This window comes from Balaenoptera acutorostrata, chromosome 5, assembly GCF_949987535.1.
Source record: "Balaenoptera acutorostrata chromosome 5, mBalAcu1.1, whole genome shotgun sequence".
NCBI lineage: Eukaryota > Metazoa > Chordata > Mammalia > Artiodactyla > Balaenopteridae > Balaenoptera > Balaenoptera acutorostrata.
The window spans coordinates 55,947,351-55,968,392 of record NC_080068.1 but is presented as its reverse complement, the minus strand read 5'-3'; the positions used below and the strand labels follow the sequence as shown (position 1 = coordinate 55,968,392).

Sequence of the window (21,042 nt, the reverse complement as noted above, 5' to 3'; positions counted from 1 at the left end):
CCAGGCGCGCAGGCTCAGTGGTTGTGGCTCACGGGCCCAGTCGCTCCGCGGCATGTGGGATCTTCCCAGACCAGGGCTCGAACCCGTGTCCCCTGCATTGGCAGGCAGATTCTCAACCACCGCCCCACAAGGGAAGCCCTGTAGTTTTAATTTCTCAATAGTCTGTTTAAATCAACTGTGTACCCCAGGACCTCGATAAATGTTTCAATCAAATTTATGTGAATTACAAAGCTATTTTAAAATACAGTGTAATTCCCTTCCCCAGTTAAAAACGAAACTAGTAGGCTTTTGTGACAAGTGAGCTGGTTGTGTCCTGTGCTGCCTTTGGGTAAGCCTGTAGCACCAAATAAGAAAGTACATCCGGTACCTAGGGTAGAAAGTGGTGGCTGCAAAGCGACTGGCCCAGACTTGTCCTAAATAAGTCTCCAATTTCCAGAACTGAATCAGGTGTCCCGCGGAGCGACAGAAAGCATCTTTGCCTTGAGGCTGGAAGCTCCGTTAATAGGCGCTTCAAGTGAGAAACCTGAGCCACCTGGGAATACCCAGCGCGGCACCCTCCCCATAAACTTGGGAGACTTTTATCACTAGAAATAAAACTCATTCCAGGGACTTCCGGGCTGCGGGGGGCGGGGCGACGTGCTGACGTTACGTCACGTTCTTGCCTGACCTGCCACCCCGCCCCTCTCCGCACTGTGACGTTCCCAGGGAGGAACGAAGCGTAAACAGCGCAGGGCATTTTGGGAGGGGGATTGTTTCACGCAGGAAGCAGGCTCCATTTTAGCGCCGCCCGCTGTCGCCATCTGTTTCCCTTCCCTCCCCGTTACCGCCTCCCGTCCGTAAGCCCCAACGGGAAGGCTGGGCCTACGGTGGGGGAGGCAGGAGTGAAAAGAGGGAAGGGGAAAAGGGAGAAAGGGAAAAAGTGGGGAGAAAGGGTGAGTCGGGAAGGGTGAGTGGTAGAGGCTAACGTGCGAAGCGCGCAAGCCCAGCGGACGGACTGACGGACGCGCCTGTGCTTCTGCTGCCGCGGCTGCGGCGCCCGCGCGAGTCGCGTCGAAGCGGCGGCGGCGGCGGCGGCAGCAGCGGAAACAAGAGGGGAGCAATGGCGGCCGACAGCCGAGAGGAGAAAGGTTAGTGCGGAGAAAGGTGGTGGGCGGAGGCGGGGCTCTGGAGTGGTCGTCGTTGTGGGTAGGGGAGGTTAGCTTGCTCCGCGCGGAGCCGGCCTCCCCGTCGAGACGTTTGGACTCGTTGGAAAAGACCAGGCCTGCCCTTTCGTCCTCGGTCTCCATATGACCCAACACTTCATCTAGCCTTGGATTTTTCTTTGGTCCTGATTCCCTTCTTCATTTAACGTTTATCTGTCCTGGGCGCGGCTGAGAGAAGGCCTGTTCTGGGTTGCAGGCCCTTAGGTTTATTTCCTGGTAGTGGTATGCGGATGTAATGCGTATCTTCGGAACAGCCTTTTTTGTTAGGCTGAATTTCGAAAACCCTTAATGCCCTTAAAGCTGGTAATCTACTAAGTAAGCATATTTAAGAAGTGGTATAGGTAGATAATCTTGCGAAATGTCTACAAGTAACTTCTGGCTGTTCTGTTAAATAGGCAAAGTGGCAAGAATGGCCTGTTTGGTTCCTCAGATACTTATTTTGGAAAACGTGATGTTTGAAAAGATGATTATGTGATTTAGGCCAGGCAGAAAAAATCCTGGCCGCTATTGTGATAGACACACGTTGTGCGTAGTTCCTAGAGGGTACAACCAGGAACAAATTTGTAGAGAGTCGGAGGGCTACGGTTACTTTGAAATATGGGAAGAACTGATGTTGCCAGAATGAAATGTCCTGTCTTTTTAAATACCGACCTTCCAAGCCCTGGAAATGTTAATGTAGATCCTGAATCAGTACAAGTCTGGAGAGTGGTCTAGATTGGATGGTGCGTTAAGGTTTTTTACAACCCTAAGATTACCATGATAGATTTGGAAAGGTTATAGTTGATAAAAATCTGGCCAGCTGCTGTCCAGTATTTTGCGGATCTACTCTTTTGTGTGGCTAATTGATTTCGGGGGGGGGGTTTGTTAAGTGAGCTGTAGAGTCAAGTTCCATTAGACTTGTGACCTCTAATTTTTTTCCTTAAAAAAGTAGAGTCTTCATGAATCAGCGAACTGCTCAATAATAGGGACAAGCTTGGGAAATGGAGTGGGTGGGAATATGTTTGATATGGCTCCTATCTCAAAGCAGCTCGGTGATTAGGTTTTAGTAGTTTAATTTTCCTTCCTTAAACGAATCCTAAAAATGCTCTCCCTTCCTTTTGAGAAGTCCAGAAGGAATGTGATCATAGGATCGCATGGTGTTAGTGAATAAAAGAAACTGCTTTTAATTAGTAGTAAAGTAGCATTAAGTAGATGATTTTAATCAGGAAGAATTAATTCAGTCAACATTTGATTGTTTCAGAATGTAATCTATGATCTGTGTGTATGGGAGTGGGTGGTGGTTGTGGTGGGTGAGATGAACTAGATAAAAAATGAGTAAAAGCTCAGTACTTCTCAAGAGTTCAGTGTCTGTTAAGTTGTAAGTCAGTTATGGAGTAGACAAAATATTGTACCCGGAGGGAAAAAAGTAGGTGAAGTTTTAAAAATTTTGTTTTAGAAATGGATTTGGTGATGAAAACGTCTAAATGCATAAACTTTGTAACTATTATTGGGAAGTAGTAATGTCACTTATTAGCAATACTTAAGATAAATTGTCCAGCTTCTGAAAGGCCTCACATTTGTGTAGTTTTTAAAAAATTAATTTTCATAATTCAGCTTCATTTTAAAATTTATGATGTAAGTACTTACAGTTTAAGATTGTCTCTAGTTTACTGGGAAAGCTAGCAGATACATACCTACTGGAATTGCTTATTTAATTTTGGAATGAGAGGATTTCTAGAATAACCCACTTTGCATGTATGGAAACTGAGGCCTAGGGTATCTCACTTTCTTGATCTTTGTCAAACAGCTAGAATAATAGCCAGAATTAGAATTAATGCTTGACTCTTTCTTTTCATGTTGAACAAGGAAAAATGGGAACCTAAGTACTTATTGCCATCAGTTATGTTATATGAAACACTAGGAAATTATAAAGATAAGCCCTGGCACAGATCTTAGACATGTCACAGATCTTAGACATGTCAGAAACCTTAGGTCCTTTCTTGAAAGATTCCGTAAGTGGTGTAAAATCTTGATAAGAAATGAGTTTAATTTGCAGAAATTTGCTGTAAATCACAGAGCAGTTACAAAACTTTCAGTCATAAAATCCTTGGATTATTGGGCTTTGCACGTTAGCTGTGTAATAAGCAGACATTACCTTCTATAAATGCTTTTGTAATACCCATACCTAGAAAGTGAAGCCTATAACTGGAGAATTTGCCAGCTTCCTGATTCCTGTGGTGATTGTCCAAAAAGTGGATGTGGAAGATGTTGGAATATTGGTGGTATTAACTAGTGTTAATTGCCATTTTTCTATGTTTTCTATTATAAACACCTGGTTTATATTTTATTTCTTAAGCTCTTAAAAATTTCTCTCTGAAGAACAATTATACAAGTTTAATGTATCTAAAATGTGGATAATGAGGAACCACTTTTGAAAGTAACATGTTTTCTGCATTACCAGACTGGAAGCTCCATGAAGGCCAGGAGTATGTCTGTCTTGTTTACCAGGTTCCTGGTGTACAGTAATTATGTCTCAGTGCCTCGAATAAATGATTTAGAAGATTGTAAATCTTTAGCTCAAGGTTGGACTTCATTAATGACTATGACTAGTTATGTGATATTTGCTATTGATGTCCAAAGTTAAGAGTTTCCCAGTTTAAATTATATACGTACACACATTCATGCAGGCAAATACATATGAATATGTACGCATGGTTATATATACACACATATATGTATATACACACTGTAGCCCTCACTATAGTAAGTCCTTAGGGTTAGATTGACTTGGTCCACTTTAGTTAGGGCTTTGTAAAGCATAGAGTATGTATTTGATATTCTCATATATTTGTTTTACCCATAATAGAAGTAGGACAAAAAATTACAAATGCCCTCCTTAGACTTCAATTGTATGCATTTTGGAAGACAGGAAATTTGGATGGGATAGGAAATCCAAGTATCTACACTTCTTGAAGAATGACGGTTTTGAATGACAAAAAAGTAACTGAGAGACTGGTCTAATGTAAAACACACCAGAAGGGGAGGCTCCAGGAAATCTTGCTACATTGCCAAACCCGACTAAAACTATATTAAGTGAATTAAAATAAAAACTGTAATGTATTTTGGTGCCCTGTATTGGAAAACAAAATACGTAGTATATTTAAGTACCCAGTTTTTGTTTTTGTTTCCTTCTTTAAATATTTCAGGTTTTAGTTTGATGCTGGATCCTGAAATAAATAGTACTTTGTATCTCCTGACCCAGAAGCTTCCAGGGTCAAAAAAATGAACTGTGTCTCAGATAAAGGTTAATTTTCTACACTGAAAGCCCTGGAGTTAAGGTTTGTGGCCTTCCTGGGCCAGGAATTTCAAGGTTGAGGTGTAATTCTGGTAGCGTGGAAAGAGCATTAAATTTGGATTCAGAACTGTGAGATTTAAGTCACAGTGCTTTAATTCTTTGGGCTTCATTTGGGATATTTTTTATTTCCTTGTTTTGCTTCCTATACCCATGGATCTATACCTCTTTCCCAAAACTCAGTTTGTTAATAATATTGATAGTTTGTGATGAAAACTAAGATTATGCTTGCTTAACAAGTGATGATAATGAAGTCTGTATAAAAACATCATATATTGTGAATGCAAAACGTTCACAGATTATTGCATTTCCATAGAGGAATCAAGCTAGCAGCAGCCTGCTTTGTTTTGTTTTTAATTGAGTCAGCATTTAAAAGTCAGACAATTTCAAATAAAAATCTGAATTTGGGAATCCTCTTGAAAAATTTGTAAGATCCGACATGGTACTTGCATTCTGTCAAGGCAGTTAATCCACTGGAGTTGAGTAGGCTTGTCCCGTTTAGCATTCCTACTCTTCCACAAAGTATCATATATACTAAAACTGAAGTTTGGTGTCCCTGTGCCTCAGTGTCTTGAACCTTAAACTTTTTCGCAGTTATTTAACATCAGTGTTGTTCAGGAGTTGTGGGTTTATATGCATTCTAGGGTCAGGCAGATAAAGTACTTAGTACAGTAGGTAATAGTGAGTGTTAGGTTATAGAGAATAAAGGAGTAAGCATGGTATATGTTCAGGCAATATTAGTAAATACACTGATGTATGGGGCATAAACCCAGATTGTCTCATGCAAAACTTTGACATAAGTTACCTTCTCTGTGTCTTAACAGAAGACTATCAGGACTGCTCCATCTGGCTTTTTTCAGATGGGAGTCTGGGCCCCTAGTGATCAAATAGTCTTTTTTTTAAAATGTAGGGTCTGGATTTTTATATTAAATCCTTGGCGCTTTCAAAAACAAAGGCATCCAAGAGCTAGATTCATCCTACAGGCTGTTAGTGTATAACTTTGAATGGATTTGAACTTGAGCTGTAAATGGAAATACTGTTTATTTGTGTTTTATTTGAGTTAATTTGTTGCACTGACATATTGTGGAAAAATTCGTTTTGTTGTGGCATCTAAAACACAATTTTCAGGGTTTTAAAAGGATTTTTTAAAAAAGACTGTATAGTTCTTTATATAGACTTCTCAAAAAAAATGAAGTGCTTTAACTGATAGAAATACTGCATTTGAGTTATTTTTTATATAGAATTCTTAACCTGGCATTTGCTAACCTTTGTTCATTTTATTGCTAATATTCTTAAGGTGCTGCTGTCAAACTACTGTGAAGAAATTGAATATGTACATATCACTATACAGAATAATAATGCTAAATTTCAGGATAAAGTGAGTGGTTTAAAACATTAAAGTAGTTTAAAGAAAGTCACCCTAGAGAACCGGTGGATGTTACTTTATCTCTTAAAGACATAGTTATTTCTTTCTAAAAAGGATATGCCAGTGATAGATTAGTCTTTAATAGTAGTAGCTTCTGAGACTACTAAAATAATCTTTCTTTCTTTATAACTAATTCATTTTAAATTGAAAATGAATTAAAATATATACAAACTACTTTCTCTAGCCAACGAATGAAGTGGTCAGAGGAAGCAGCTTGTTAGCTTTATAACCCAATACTATGAATTCTCTCACCTTTTTAAACCAGATTTTGGTTTTTAAGAGTACACCTTACATTTATAATTAAAATCCTTAAGTTTAAGCAAAACTAAGCAGGTGGTGGTAGTTTTGAAAACATCTGTCAAGTATTTAACATTTCAACCAACAATAGGTGGAGTCCATGGCTCCTCTCTTTGAACCTGAGTAGACTTTTGTGATTGTCTCTGAATAAAATACTGTGGCAGTGTTGCTGAGCTTCTGCCTAAACCACCATGAAAGCTCTAAACCACCATGAAAGAGGTCGGCCTAAGCTGAAGCTGTCATGGGGGAGAGTGACCATAGAAAGGAGTGCCCTAGGAACCCCAGCTGTTTTGAGTCTTCCCAGCCAAGGTATGTGAATAAGCAAGCCTTCAGATGATTCTAGCTAACCCTTAACTGCAGCCACGTGAGAGACCCTAGTTGAGCCTTAGAACCATAAGCAATTATAGTAAATGATTGTATTGTTTTAAGTCACCAAGTTTTTGGGGTAGCATGTTAAATTTACAGCAGTAGATAGTAGGAACATTTATGTATTTGTCTTATTGAGAAAAGAGGATTTTGTTTTATGTGCTGGACCAGATTTTGTGTATCATGTGCCCTAGTCATTAACAAAAGGTTCAGGAGCATCAAATAACTGCCCCATCCACTCCCTTCCCTTCCCCAAACACTGATCTTTTTATTCTAAATGCCTCCTTTCAGAGGTGAAGAAACTGGAGCTCAGATTGGGACTTTGCTAAAGATACCTAGCTCTTAAATGATGACCTGGATTTTCTTGCTTCCAAATACAAATGTATTTCTCCTATGTATCATATTTCAGCAAATATATAAGCGATTTCAGTGGTGGAGAGAAGTAAATTAAAATGTGATCTTTTATATCAGGGGTCAGATAGAAAATAATATTTTAGGCTTTGTGGGCCATACAAGGTCTTTGTCATATATTCTTTCCTTTTTTTTTAAACACAACCTTAAAAATGCAGAAACCATTCATATCTTGCCAGTCAAAAATAGGCCATGGGCTGAATTTGTCCTGCAGGTGTTATTAGTTGGCCAATATTGTGATAAAACCACAGTTAGGTTTTTGATGTCATAGACTATAATATGGATAAAAATTTGTAGATCGTCAAGTGAGGATGTTATGGTTGATCTTAAAGTAAATTTAAGGTGCTGTAATGTTGGTAATATGGAGCTTTCTGGTGCGCTAATTTGGAATTAATCTACTAGTGCACATGATCTTTCAGTGATACTTTGTAGTTTTGTTTTCTTATACTTTGTTTAAAGATGCTTATTTTATAATAGCCAGGACATGGAAGCAACGTAAGTGTCCATCAACAGATAAATGGATAAAGAAGATGTGGCACATATATACAGTGGAATATTACTCAGCCATAAAAAGAAATGAAATTGAGTTATTTGTAGTGAGGTGGATGGACCTAGAGTCTGTCATACAGAGTGAAGTAAGTCAGAAAGAGAAAAACAAATACTGTGTGCTAACACATATATATATGGAATCTAAAGAAAAAAAAGGGTTCTGATGAACCTAGGGGCAAAACAGGAATAAAGACACAGACATAGAGAATGGACTTGAGGATACGGGGAGGGGAAAGGGGTAAGCTGAGACAAAGTGAGAGAGTGGCATTGACATATATACACTACCAAATGTAAAATAGCTAGTGGGAAGCAGCTGCATAGCACTGGGAGATCAGCTAGGTGCTTTGTGACCACCTAGAAGGGTGGGATAGGGAGGGTGGGAGGGAGACGCAAGAGGGAGGGGATATGGGGATATATGTATGTGTATAGCTTATTCACTTTCTTATACAGTAGCAACTAACACAAAATGTAAAGCAGTTATACCTCAATAAAGATGTTAAAAAAAAAAGATGCTTTTAATGTCCCCCATCTAATTTAACCATAAATTTAGAAAGCCTGAACTCTAGACGAATGAATTTGCTCAACTTGAATTTCTGAGCTTCTATTTCATTATCTGCAGAGTATTGGATCTAAAACATACCTTGTGTGTGTCATGTATGATATGTGTGAAAGTGATAAAATGTTAGAAAAGTATTGATTAATATTTTAAAATTTTGTGGATGCTTTCTAAAACTGCAACCAATCTTTGAATTTGACTAATAAAATTATTTGTTAAAGCTTTTTAAGACAGTAATACCCTTTTTATAGGGAAACCATGATTTAGGCATGTCTGAAATTGATTTAATTAACCTGCACAGTTATTTCATTCTGTGTTTAGCATGTCTAGATTTAGCATGTATAAAAGTTCATATGAATGTTCAGGCTTTTGAAGTGGATATTTCTAATCAGGAACTAGTGATTTCATGAAAAGATTTGTGTAGCACTGTATTTACTTAATTGCCTATTTTGCTGTCATAGTTCTATTTTTTTTTCTTTTGCTTCTGCAGATATCTTATTTTTCAAGATCTGTTGGACCCACTTTTTACTAACTAGAGAGCTTTGACCTAAGAATCATTGAATATCTGAAAAACTTGGGTTTTTAAAAATCAAATTGTATGTTTTTATTTTTTATTTACAATATAGCGTCCAAAAATTGTGTTTGCCACCATTCAGGTCTTGAGGGAATTTCCTCAGTGAAAACATGAACCCAGAGGATGAGAGAAGCCTTTTTGGTTGGCATATCTTGAATTTCAGTACCATTTAAAAAAATAAGTAAACAAAAACGATAACAGTCTGTATAGTATATATTCATTTTAGAAAAATGGTAAAGTACAGAAAAGCATTCTTACCACTCAAAAGAAATCAGTTACGATGCTATTCCAAGCATGGGTGATTTTCAGTGTTTTTTAAAAAATTTTTATTGGGGTATAATTGATTTACAATGTTGTGTTAGTTTCAGGTGTACAGCAAAGTGAATCTGTTATACAAATACATGTATCCACTCTTTTTTAGATTCTTTTCCCATATAGGCCATTACAGAGTGTTGAGTAGAGTTCCCTGTGCTATACAGTAGGTCCTTATTAGTTATCTATTTTATATATAGTAGTGTGTATGTGTCAGTGTTATTAAGTAGCAGCAGTGACTCCAAGCACAGAGGAAGATGCATTGTCACCTTTTCCATATCCTGTGTAACCTTGCTTTCCTTCTTATTATGCCTACATTATCTGTTTTAGTTTTCTTGAGTCACTGATTTCTTTCCCTCTTGGGGGATATTTGAACTCCATCTAACCTGTTCATAGACCTCAGGTTAATAATCTTTGCTATACTTTTAGTGGGCTTTGCTTTTTGGCTGGAGCCGTAATACAATTGTCCTATCTCATCAGTTTTTATGATTTTATACCTCTCCTTACGGCACCTTAAATTTGGAAGGATATATTTTGATGCCAGGATATTTAGTGTTCAAAAACATTTACCATTAGCTTTAGTGCCTTATTTGAAAAAAAAAAATCAGTTTAAAGTAGTAAATACATAGTTGCATGTATTTCGAAGACTTATTTTGTCCAGTTGGACAGGGTTGGGGGTAGGGAAGGTGATGGGGTGATACAACCGAGTTCTAAATTTTCACGATCATTGACTGTATCAATTACAGTCAATAGTTTCCTTGTCTGAACAAGTTATACTTTTATAGTCCATGCCAGCAGCCTCAAATGTTTTTGATTGTGTACCCCGTCAGTAATTTTCTTCTTTTAACTTACTTGGACATTATTTCAGACAAACAGGATAGCTGTAAGGATAGTACAAAGAATTCTTTTGCTTTTCAGCCACATTCCACAAATGTTAACATTTTTACCACATTTGTCTTTCTAATTCATTCTTTCTCCCTCTTTTGTCAGTTGCAGACATGATGCTTCTTTGCCCCTAAATAGTTAAGTATGTATTTCCTAAAAAGTAGAATTCTCTTTTACTTAACTGTAGTACTAGCAAAATCAGGAAATTGACATTGATACTTGTAATTTACAGACCTTGTTTAGATTTCACTAGTTTTTCAGTTGTCTCAGATCTTGTGCTGTGTCAGTTATTGTATCTTTTAGTCTCCTTTAATCTGAAGTATTTCCTTAGTGTTTGTATTTCATGAATGAACTGTGACATTTTTGGATGCCTCTAAATTTGGGTTGGTTTGATGTTTACTCATGTATAGGTTTAGGTTTTGCATAGGAATATCACAGAATTTTTCTATTCATAGTGCATCATTCCAGGGGGTCCATGTTGTTGATTTGACTCACTGCTGGTGATGTTAACCTTGATTACTTGGTTAAGCTGGAGTCTGCCAGACTTCTCGACTGTAAAATGGTAATAAATATTCTGCCCGGAGTACACAATCTTTGATAAATGTATGTTTATTTAAAAAATTATACACATGTATTTTTATTATTGTGCACATTTTAAAGCAGTTACAAAAATTAGACATTAAAGGATGAGCTACAAATACAGAAGGTCTCAGTTTTTCTTTTTGTACCCCAGTATATCCTTTCATATCCTATGGGATATATACTCCTGGTTTTGTAGACCAGAGCTCTGCATCATATTCTTTACTTTATATCGTTTTATAGGAATTATTCTTGTGTGTTGATCCTGAAATAAAAGTTCCTTGAAGGTTATGTTCTCATACTTCTGTAGCCTCAGTACAGTAAGTACTCAAAAATAAATGCTTAATGTTAATGATTTTTCCCTGTTACTTTTTAATCTTTTGCTTCCAGATGGAGAACTTAATGTTCTAGATGATATTTTGACTGAAGTACCAGAACAGGATGATGAACTTTATAATCCAGAGAGTGAACAAGATAAAAATGAGAAAAAAGGTATGTAAGATTTCTATTTTCGTTAAAATAGCAAAATAGAGATCAGTTTCTTAAGAAAGAGTCTTTGCTTTTGTACTTGTTCCTTGAGGCACTTACCACCAAAAGCACAATCATAAGAAGCAGTGGTACCCAATTCCATATGAATGAGAGTAATATATTTTTTCCAAACGTGTGAAATGTCTCAGATGAATTTATTCCAGTATGTGAAAGCTGTGTTTTCTTTATGATTAACTTTGGAGTAAAGGTATTTCAGAAGACATTTTAAAGAAATGAGGCTTTTTTTCTCTGATATATTTACCTGTTAAACTTTGGTGAAATAAGTCTAATACCCAAATTTTTATATATATTTTTTTCATTGTATTTTTAAGGTTCAAAAAGAAAAAGTGACCGAATGGAATCTACAGACACAAAACGACAAAAGCCTTCTGTTCATTCAAGACAATTGATTTCTAAGCCACTGAGCTCATCAGTTAGCAATAACAAAAGAATGGTTAGTACAAAAGGAAAGTCAGTCACAGAGTATAAAAATGAGGAATATCAAAGATCTGAAAGAAACAAACGTCTAGAAGCTGATCGGAAGATTCGTTTGTCAAGTAGTGCCTCCAGAGAACCTTATAAGAGTCAACCTGAAAAAACATGTCTGCGGAAAAGGGATCCTGAAAGGAGGGTCAAATCCCCTACACCAGATGGTTCTGAGGTAGTAAATATTATTGCAGATATAATACAGAAAGCAATTCTTTTTGAGGCTAGAACTATTTATTCACTCTGACCTTGTCTGTTATATGACTGCTGATTCCCTTTTTCTTTAAACATCAGAGAATTGGGCTTGAAGTGGATAGACGTGCAAGCAGATCCAGCCAGTCTTCTAAGGAGGAAGTGAACTCTGAAGAATATGGCTCTGACCATGAGACTGGCAGCAGTGGTTCTTCTGATGAGCAAGGCAACAACACTGAGAATGAGGAGGAAGGGGTGGAAGATGTGGAGGAAGATGAAGAAGTAGAAGATGATGCAGAGGAAGATGAAGAGGTGGATGACGATGGAGAGGAGGAAGAGGAGGAGGAAGAAGAGGAAGAGGAGGAGGAGGAGGAAGAGGAGGAGGAAGAAGAAGAAGAATATGAACAGGATGAGAGAGACCAGAAGGAAGAGGGAAATGATTATGACACCCGAAGTGAGGCTAGCGACTCTGATTCTGAATCTGTTTCCTTCACGGATGGGTCTGTCAGATCTGGTTCAGGAACAGATGCATCAGGTACTAATTTTTATATGTAAAGGTTTGTCATTTTTTTTTTTTAATTGACCTGATTGGTTTTTTTCTTGAACATGTTTAAATTGAATTATAAAATTTTTGAGGCAATGGGGGGGGATGTTAGTAAGACTGTCCTGTGATTTTTTTTTTTATAGTGTGTGCTTTTGAGTATTATAAATGCATTTGAGTAAGATTTACATATCTTAGTAAAGGTTATTTTCCAGCTACAAATTGATTGTATTATAAATACACTGGTCTGATTGTTTCTGTATAAGGAAATGTATTTGAGGTTTTAATGTTACAAATTCTTAGATATCCATAGTAGTCAACAACAGCTTATTTAAACACTGATGTACTTGAAGTATATTCATATGGAACCTGTCTGCTAGGTATTACAATATTTTCATGTTAAATGCCTCTAGATTTCCATCATGTGGCAACAGAAACCAAAATAACTTTCTTTTTCTCTTGGGAGCACAAATTTTTCTTTCATTTTTGTATCTGTGGGTTGACTGACTGGGGCAGGGTCTCCAGAGGGCTGGGTGTAAAGGTACCAGATGGAAAATAAGAGTATAAAATTATTGTGGAGAGACTGGGTAAGAGGCATCTTGGGTCATTCCTTCAATACTACATGCCCTGCCACTTTATCTGACCCATGAGACTTGAATACGAGAATGGTAGATAGTTGCAGTCATTAGGCTGAGGGAGCCCTCTTTTGGGGGGAAATTCAGAGGGTAGAGCAACAAGAGGCCAGGGTACTTGGAGACTGCTGGTCACTCTGATGATTATAGTCTCATGGCTGTCTTATGTAAAGATGCAGCCAGATCTCCTACATAGGCCAAATGTACTAAATATTGGAATACAAGAAAAATTCTATTCTTTTGATATATATGATAGTTAAATGTCATTATTATAGAATTTTATCATTTTAGTGTAGTACATTGTTAGTAAATCATATTTTTGATATAGTGTAAATGATTAGAGCAAATGACCAGGTATTTTCTAATTGGCAGCTGAAGTGCTTCTAGCCTTTTGCTCACTAGAGTTCTAGGTTTGGGAGTTCAGACAGGTTTTGAAGGGGGCTAAAGAGTTAAACTGAATAGATGAGTAGTTGGGTTTGATATTAAAAAAAAAACTTGTGGGATCTTTAATTCTACTATCCCATCATACTTTTTGCAAACTGATGGGATATGTTTTATAATTTATGATAATGGATAGAGAACAAAAATTGCATTGGCAATATGAATGAATGTTCATTTATTGTGGAGAATGTGTGAAACCTGTAAAAGTAGGGAACATTTTATTATAGGAATCTTCTTTTTGGTGTCCATGTTAAGAATGATATTTCTTAGACTTGAATGTTTATCCTGTTTAAGTCAAACGAGGGAGACTTACATAAATACATAGGGCCTGAAATAATGTGTATTTTTAATAAGTTCCTAGATGCTGATACTTAGCAAGATACTTATACTTTATGTTTTTTGTGGATTAGACATTTCAGATTGAATGGTAGCCAATAGTTTTATAAAACTTGGATATTAAAACTGTTAAGAGACTTACTGTTATAAAAGAGATACCTGCCTGGAACTCTTTCCATATTAAAGGAAAATTTGTGGCTTTTCTTTGGAAGAGCTCTTATGTGGAACATGTTTTAAAGACTGTATTTAGTATGCAGGACATTATTATTTTTATTTTGGAGTGGTTTCTCTTTATAATAATGTGTGAGAGAAAAATGGGGTGGATCTGGAACTCCACTAGAGGTAAAAAATGTTTTTAAAGATTTTTAAACACAAGGGATCACAGTTTAGTTTTTGTGTCATGAATTTTCTAGATTCCAGTTTATTTTACCTTATTTTTCAAAATTTCTCTAAATTTCAGTAATTTCCTTATAAAAGTGACACACTTGGTGGTTGTTAAAGGTTTATTTGTTAGATGACTTTCAATTGTTTTTTTGACCTGAGAATAATAGTCGGGAGAGGAGATCATAAACTTAAGAGCAATGAAAGTTATTTATACAAAAACGATAAAAAATCCTTGGAGATTTTTCATGGTAATGCTATATTTAACATTACATAAAAATTGTTGGGCGAGATCTTACTTCTGCTTCTATTTCCTGCATCTTTTTTTTTTTTTTTTAATAAATTTATTTATTTTTGGCTGTGTTGGGTCTTCATTGCTGTGCGCGGGCTTTCTCTAGTTGCTACGAGCAGGGACTACTCTTCGGTGCGGTGCACGGGCTTCTCGTTGTGGTGGCTTCTCCTTTTGTGGGGCACGAGCTCTAGGCGAGTGGGCTCTAGAGCGCAGGCTCAGTGCTTGTGGCGAATGGGCTTAGTTGCTCTGCGGCATGTGGGATCTTCCCGGACCAGGGCTCAAACCCGTGTCCCCTGAACTGGCAGGAGGATTATTAACCACTCCACCATGCAGGGAAGTCCCTGCATCATCTTGGTTAGACATTCTTTTAGTACTTAGAACCATGAAGTATTATTTTTAAACAGCAGCAAGATGTGTATTACCTTTGTGATCAATTTATAATGCTTAGATCCCTGACTGTTCAAAGAGGAAAAGAATAAAAGAAACATGCTAGAATTTTTGAAAGAAATTAAAAAAAAATTTTTTTAACAGTTTTATTTTTCTAATCTCTTTCATGTACATGTCATACTCATTGATTCAATGAATTCAGTTCCTTCTGTGTGCCAAACACTATATAAGAATGTGTAGTCAGTGAACAAAACAGACATAGATGAGAAAGAGATTTGGGATATGACAAAAACTCCTGTTTCTTATCTGTTGGGTGAGATTCTCAGTCATTTTATACTAAAAGGCTTCAGTCTATTCTCTTGAAGTCTTATAGTTTACCTTGAGAGAGAGGATTTTAAAACTTAAAGGTCAGGTATCATTCAAAGCCAACAAACCTGTAAGTAAATGCTTTTCTCTATAGCTAGTTATATAAATTTCATTATGTTCCCAAGTTTCTAGCTTTAAATGGGCCTGACTTTGTAGTTGTGCCAATATGTACTGCTTTGCCTTTCCTTTTTGCTTTAAGTTAGCAAAATCAGCATCATTTACAAGCTTCTTGTTAACATCTATTTGGAGAAGGAATTAGTAGTAAATTACAAAGGGAAAAGTGCTTAAACTAAAAGAAAAGGAACTTTTGTCCTTGGAGTTTTCCATCTTTAAGCTAGTTTAAACCTAGAATCCCCTTTAAAGAATAGAAATAAAATATCTTTTCTATTCTCTTGCTCATGGCTTGTACTTTCAAGTTAGAAACTAGGTTCTGCCACTCAGGAACTGTGGGACCCTAGCCAAGTTGCCTAACCACACCACTAAGTTGAGGTTTCCTTTTCTGTAAATGAGAATAATGGGTATTATGTATCTCATGAGTTTGTTATGAGGATTAAGGGAAATAATTTATTTAAAGCTTTTAAAATAGGAGTTTGTATGAAAGATCATTGATTATTATTTTTTCAACATTCTGTTAACTTCTATAAAAATAAGTATATGCGTTTTCTCCCATCATATTCCTTCTTTTAGCTGAAAAGTAAAGGTGCTTATAGTGGTGTAATTAAAATACCAACAGAGACAGGAGAGTCTAATTCCATTTTAGGCCCTCATTTATATGCTTCCAGATTAAGCCTGAAATGGTTCTTATAGGTAATGCAAATCTCTTCTGTCTACTGAAGAGTCCCAGCTTTCTAATAGAAATACATAGACTATTGCTGAGATTTTAGAGTTAAATTGAATTTGAAAATAAGCAGTTATTCAGGAAGGACGTGGTCAGGAAGAATGGAATTGAAGATACAAAAGCAAGCAATGGCAACCAGAAGGGAGTCACTAATTTACTTTAGTGTAATTTAAAAAAAAAACAACAAAAAACAGTTGAAAGGCTTTGGGTTCTGGGGTTCATCAGACATCTAAGAATCAGAGTTGGAATTGTGATGAAGAATGATAGTATACTTTTTAAAAAGAGGACTTAAAACAGACAGTGGTACTTGGTTCATAGAAGGGAGCACTGTAAATTTAATTGAAAGAAAAGTTGTGTTTGCTTTGCAGAATTTTTTTCCCTTTTAAAACTTTAAGACCTTTTATATATAGGATAAGTAGTTCTTAATTATAGCTGTGTATTTTTATTTGATTAAAATTGGTGGGAGAAATAACAAAATGTCCTTAGTTTTTGAACAGTGTCTGAATTGGAACATCTTCCGAAATTGAGGGGGTCAGGAAGGATTAATAATGAATAATACTTAGGGATTATGCAAAATCCAGATGCATGATGATACATTCTTATTTGATTAACTGTACCTATATTGTAATGTTTTTAAAAATCTTGTCTGAATTCTTTTTTAGATGAGAAAAAGAAGGAAAGGAAGAGAGCTAGAGGCATATCTCCTATTGTTTTTGATAGAAGTGGAAGCTCTGCATCAGAGTCATATGCAGGTATTCTCATTTTACTTTTATTTGTGATCATATCTGACTGATTCTAATGTAATCTGCTATAAAAAGTGTGTGGAGGCTGTAGTTTAGCGTGAACTCGTTAATATTCATTAGTATTGATTTCTGGCATGTTCAGTGTAATAAATCTAGAGGAAACTAAGCTTTTTCTTATTATTTTAATCCTGTTCTGTTACTGCTTAAGTGGAATTTCACTTTTTTTTTTTCTTGGAAGATGATGATTCAGTGACTAGTTTTCTGAGTGAGAAACTGTTCAAATATTTTTAAAAACATCCAAACAACCCAAAAAGCAAAACACTCGTACACATTGAGAAGTATTTTTTTTGTGTGTGTGGGTGCGCCAGGAAGAATAATTTGTCTTGAATGAGAACTTTATGTGACAAGACTGTAGAAATTTTGTCTTATCTCTATTAAAGCTCAATCTGAACAAATGTACTTTGGCTAAATACAGGTTCAGAAAAGAAGCATGAGAAATTATCATCTTCCGTTCGTGCTGTCCGAAAAGGTATCATTTAAATTTGAAATTGTTTTCATTGCATGCTTCCTTAAAAGTCATTATTTTGCCTTATTGGTTGTCCATTAATAGTTGGTTTTAATGTAGTAATGTTCTGATATATTACATTAAGGGGAAAAAAATAATTTAGTCTTATACAGAGCTCCGTGTTCACTTCTTACTGGGTATCTTTTAGAATAGTAGCAAGCATTTTAGGACATCTTAACAGTTTTTGGATGGAGTGGATGGTATATATATTTTAGTAGCATAATGGTCTATTAGCAAATTTTAAATGATTAATGTGATAAAGATCTATAAAATTTATAGCCATTTTCACACTTAAAAAATATGGATCTGATATATTAGAACATTACTATATTAGGTTTGCCTTCTTGCAAAATGCTGGTGTCTTTCTTAGCTTTGCTTTATTATGTGTTGTGGCTTAGCTTTCTAGGTTGAATGGGTGATTATGAATTTTAAAAGTTTAGCTGGGTTTTGGAGGGCTAATTTCAGTTAGTACAACTTATATCCCTCTGTGTGATAATGGCCTCTGTTTAATCAATTTGGATTTCTTTTTTTCAGATCAAACCAGTAAACTCAAATATGTCCTACAGGATGCGAGATTTTTTCTCATAAAGAGTAACAACCATGAGAATGTGTCCCTTGCCAAAGCTAAGGTATTAGCATCAGTTCTGTTGAAATGTCCTAATCTTGAAAATTTAAATGTGAAGGTGGACTTGAGTATCACTTGAGTACATGACATACTGTAATTTTCATTAAAGCTTTAAAGATCCATAGTCCAGTTGCCATGTAGGGTCTGCTTTTTTGACTGGTTAGGCAACCTAGTAGTCATTTGAGTTTTCTTTTGAATCTTTTGAAGATGAGTTTAGAAGTAAAAATATTCAATATCTGAAGAATATGTAATTATACATTGTACTGCAAAAGACGTGTTTCTTTGGATTTTTGTGTTTCTATACTCAATTGCTAGTTTATTATACTAATACATTTTATAAAGTTTTTTTAGTTAACCAGTTTTGTTTTTTATTGCTGCTTGTTTTACACCTTGAGATTTTCTTGAAAAGAAATCATTCTTTTACAGAGAGTTTCTTTTACTTTTAGAAGTAAGATCACTTGGATTTAGAAGAAAAGGGAAGAGTTAGTTTTAGTTTAAAGCCCCACCCTGGGCTTTACAAAAGGGATATGCCCAGTTGCTGTAGGATGTCGTAAGGTTAATTTTTTTAAAAATGTTTTTGTTACAAAAATGCATCTACTTTTTATACCAACTATTCTAATATTTTTGTATTTTTGTTTTAAGACAGTTTCTACTGTGAGAAAGTTAAAACTAAAGCATTTTGTAAACTGTATTTCTGTCAATATTAATAATCCTATATTTCTAACTTAAGTTGAGGGTTACCCACTAAATTTTACAGATGGAAGGAATAGTACACTAAATAGTGGAAGTTTATTCTGTTCTTTAGCTGGAGTGGATTTAGGCAGAAGTAGTTAAGCACCTAGTGAGAATGAGGTCTAGTATGTATCAGCAGATTAAACTGAATTAGAGGTTCTGGTTTACATTACCATTCCTGCCTTCTTAATCTTTCATGATCAAAGAATTGATTAAAATGCTTTGGAAATAATAACTATGTTCCAGCTCTACATAAAACACAGGTCTCTTCAGTCAAACTATTGATACGTGAAAATTTGAACCTAAATAGAAATAAGAGAGAAATGCTAGAAACTTGACAGAAATTCTTCACTTACGGATTTACTAACATGATCATTTTTAATTATTTGGTTAGGCACAGTTTTTAAAGAAAAAATGTACACATTGTGATTCACCTTCAAGCAAAATGTTTTTACCACAGTAAATGGTTCTGATTTTAAATTGTAGGTGATTGTTTTTATTATCTAAAATTCTAGCCCATATGATTTGATTGCCCCGTCCCCATGTGTTTACTAGTTTTAATGATTTTGTTAACGTTGGTAATTTTCTCCATATTTTTCCCAAGTTTTTAATAGATTATTCCATTATTTTGACATATGACATTATTCATAAATGTTCTACGAATACATAGGACATTTATTCATTATAGCTTACTGGTAACCTTGGTCTTCTGTAAATGTAATTGGAAACATAAAAGATTTACATTAATTTCAATCTTTGATCTTTACATCATTTATATAGGGTGTATGGTCTACATTGCCAGTAAACGAGAAGAAATTAAATGCTGCATTCAGATCTGCAAGGAGTGTTATCTTAATATTTTCTGTGAGAGAGAGTGGAAAATTTCAAGGTAAGAGTAAAAATAATTTGGATATGTAAAAACATTAATTATATTTGCATCTATATATTATGTTGTGATTTATTCCCCTAGGATTTGCAAGACTTTCTTCAGAATCACACCATGGAGGATCTCCTATACATTGGGTCCTTCCAGCAGGAATGAATGCTAAAATGCTGGGAGGTGTCTTTAAAATTGACTGGATTTGCAGGTAAATTACACACTTTAGTGTAGATAATTAAAGTTGCTCTTGTTTTGAATGGGCTACCAGTTGAGAATAATGTTAAAACTCTACAGTTATTTAGTTTTAATTTATTATTCTAATTATTGTCCCCCTTTTTTTGGTGTCATTCCTAGGCTGATTGGGATCTATAGAGCTTATTTAACAATGTTAAAAGTAAAAACATTAATATGCTTAGATTGTATTGTTCACCACCTTTATAATCTAATATAGAATGCATAGGGCAAAGATTTATTTAGTCCAGAGTTTTATGTATTTCATTTGTTCTCTGCATTAGTATTATGGCAGTAAATTTACAAATCAGACAGTTGCTTATGTTATTTAGCACATGTTTATGTTTAGTGATTTAACATGCCATTTTATTACTGTGGAGTGGGAAAATAGTCACCCTTTGACTTGGCTAATATAACATTTTGGAGGTGACTAATTTAGTTGTGAACAAGTAGTGTTTTTTAAGGAAGTTAGCAAATCATGTTAGTTGGCATTGTGACCTTTTGAAACTGCAGTAGTTAAGATTTAAATGTTTGTTAGAAAAGTAGACTTGCTTTGAAATCTGAGTTATTTACCACTTTTTTTGTCCTTACTGAACGATTGTACATTGTTTTTAAAAAAATGATTAAAGAAGTCAATTTAGATGATACAGAGAGACTTAACACTTCAGCAAATGGATAGTCTCTTGTTGAGAACTGCAAAATGGGGCAGAAGGCAGAAAGCTTTTATAGGATAAATAGTAAAGAATAAGAAAGAGACAAATAAGAAAATATCTGATTGGATGGGGCCACACAGAACCTTGTTTGGGATGAGGAAGCCCAGAGTTGGCTTGGCGTTTGGGGACTGACTGACAATATATTGCATTTCTGGTCAAGTGGAGCATTTACAGGGACATGAAAGTTATCTAAGTTTCAGTTTGCTGGCTTAGCACCTTGGGCAGGAGTGGCTCCATCTTGGGCTTAGAAAGCTATTTCAACAATATGAAAAGCTAGTTATGTAAGTGAACCTTATATGGCATGCACAAATCTACTACCTGTAAAATTAGTTTTAGCTAAATAAGAATTACCTGAAAGGGACCATATGGATTTTTTTGTATCATTAAGTCGGCTTAGGTGGATTTTTGATGAGGATAGAGGAATTGGATAAGAAAGAAAAATGCTGTTCATATTCAGGAAGGCAAACTAGCACAAAGAAGAGACATGAAATCAGAAACCATGGGGTGGGGGGGTGTGAGTGGGGTGTGTGGATGGGATAGGGAACCACCTTTTTAATAAAGCAGTCAGTAAAGAGAAGAACAAAAGGCAAAGATGGGTAGTAATGTGGGCCAGCCTAAGGAGTTAATAAACCTTTGCTGTGGGAC

The 21,042-nt window shown here is 35.7% G+C and overlaps 1 protein-coding gene across 4 annotated transcripts in view; it reads left to right on the top strand.

The window, feature by feature from the left end:
- Positions 1 to 732: 732 nt before the first annotated feature.
- Positions 733 to 21,042, top strand: part of YTHDC1 (YTH N6-methyladenosine RNA binding protein C1) — a 34,672-nt gene continuing 14,362 nt past the window's right edge. For 2 of the 4 annotated variants that reach the window (XM_007193549.2, XM_007193548.2), the window contains exons 1-9: positions 734 to 1,127; positions 10,879 to 10,980; positions 11,349 to 11,677; positions 11,797 to 12,229; positions 16,571 to 16,660; positions 17,127 to 17,180; positions 17,751 to 17,845; positions 19,354 to 19,462; positions 19,544 to 19,661. In XM_007193549.2, coding sequence (XP_007193611.2) covers positions 1,100 to 1,127; positions 10,879 to 10,980; positions 11,349 to 11,677; positions 11,797 to 12,229; positions 16,571 to 16,660; positions 17,127 to 17,180; positions 17,751 to 17,845; positions 19,354 to 19,462; positions 19,544 to 19,661 — 1,358 coding nt within the window. In that variant the 5' untranslated portion in view covers positions 734 to 1,099. Of the gene's footprint in view, positions 1,128 to 10,878; positions 10,981 to 11,348; positions 11,678 to 11,796; positions 12,230 to 16,570; positions 16,661 to 17,126; positions 17,181 to 17,750; positions 17,846 to 19,353; positions 19,463 to 19,543; positions 19,662 to 21,042 lie in introns of all 4 variants that reach the window. The other 2 variants (XM_057546963.1, XM_007193550.2) reach the window with 2 other exon arrangements.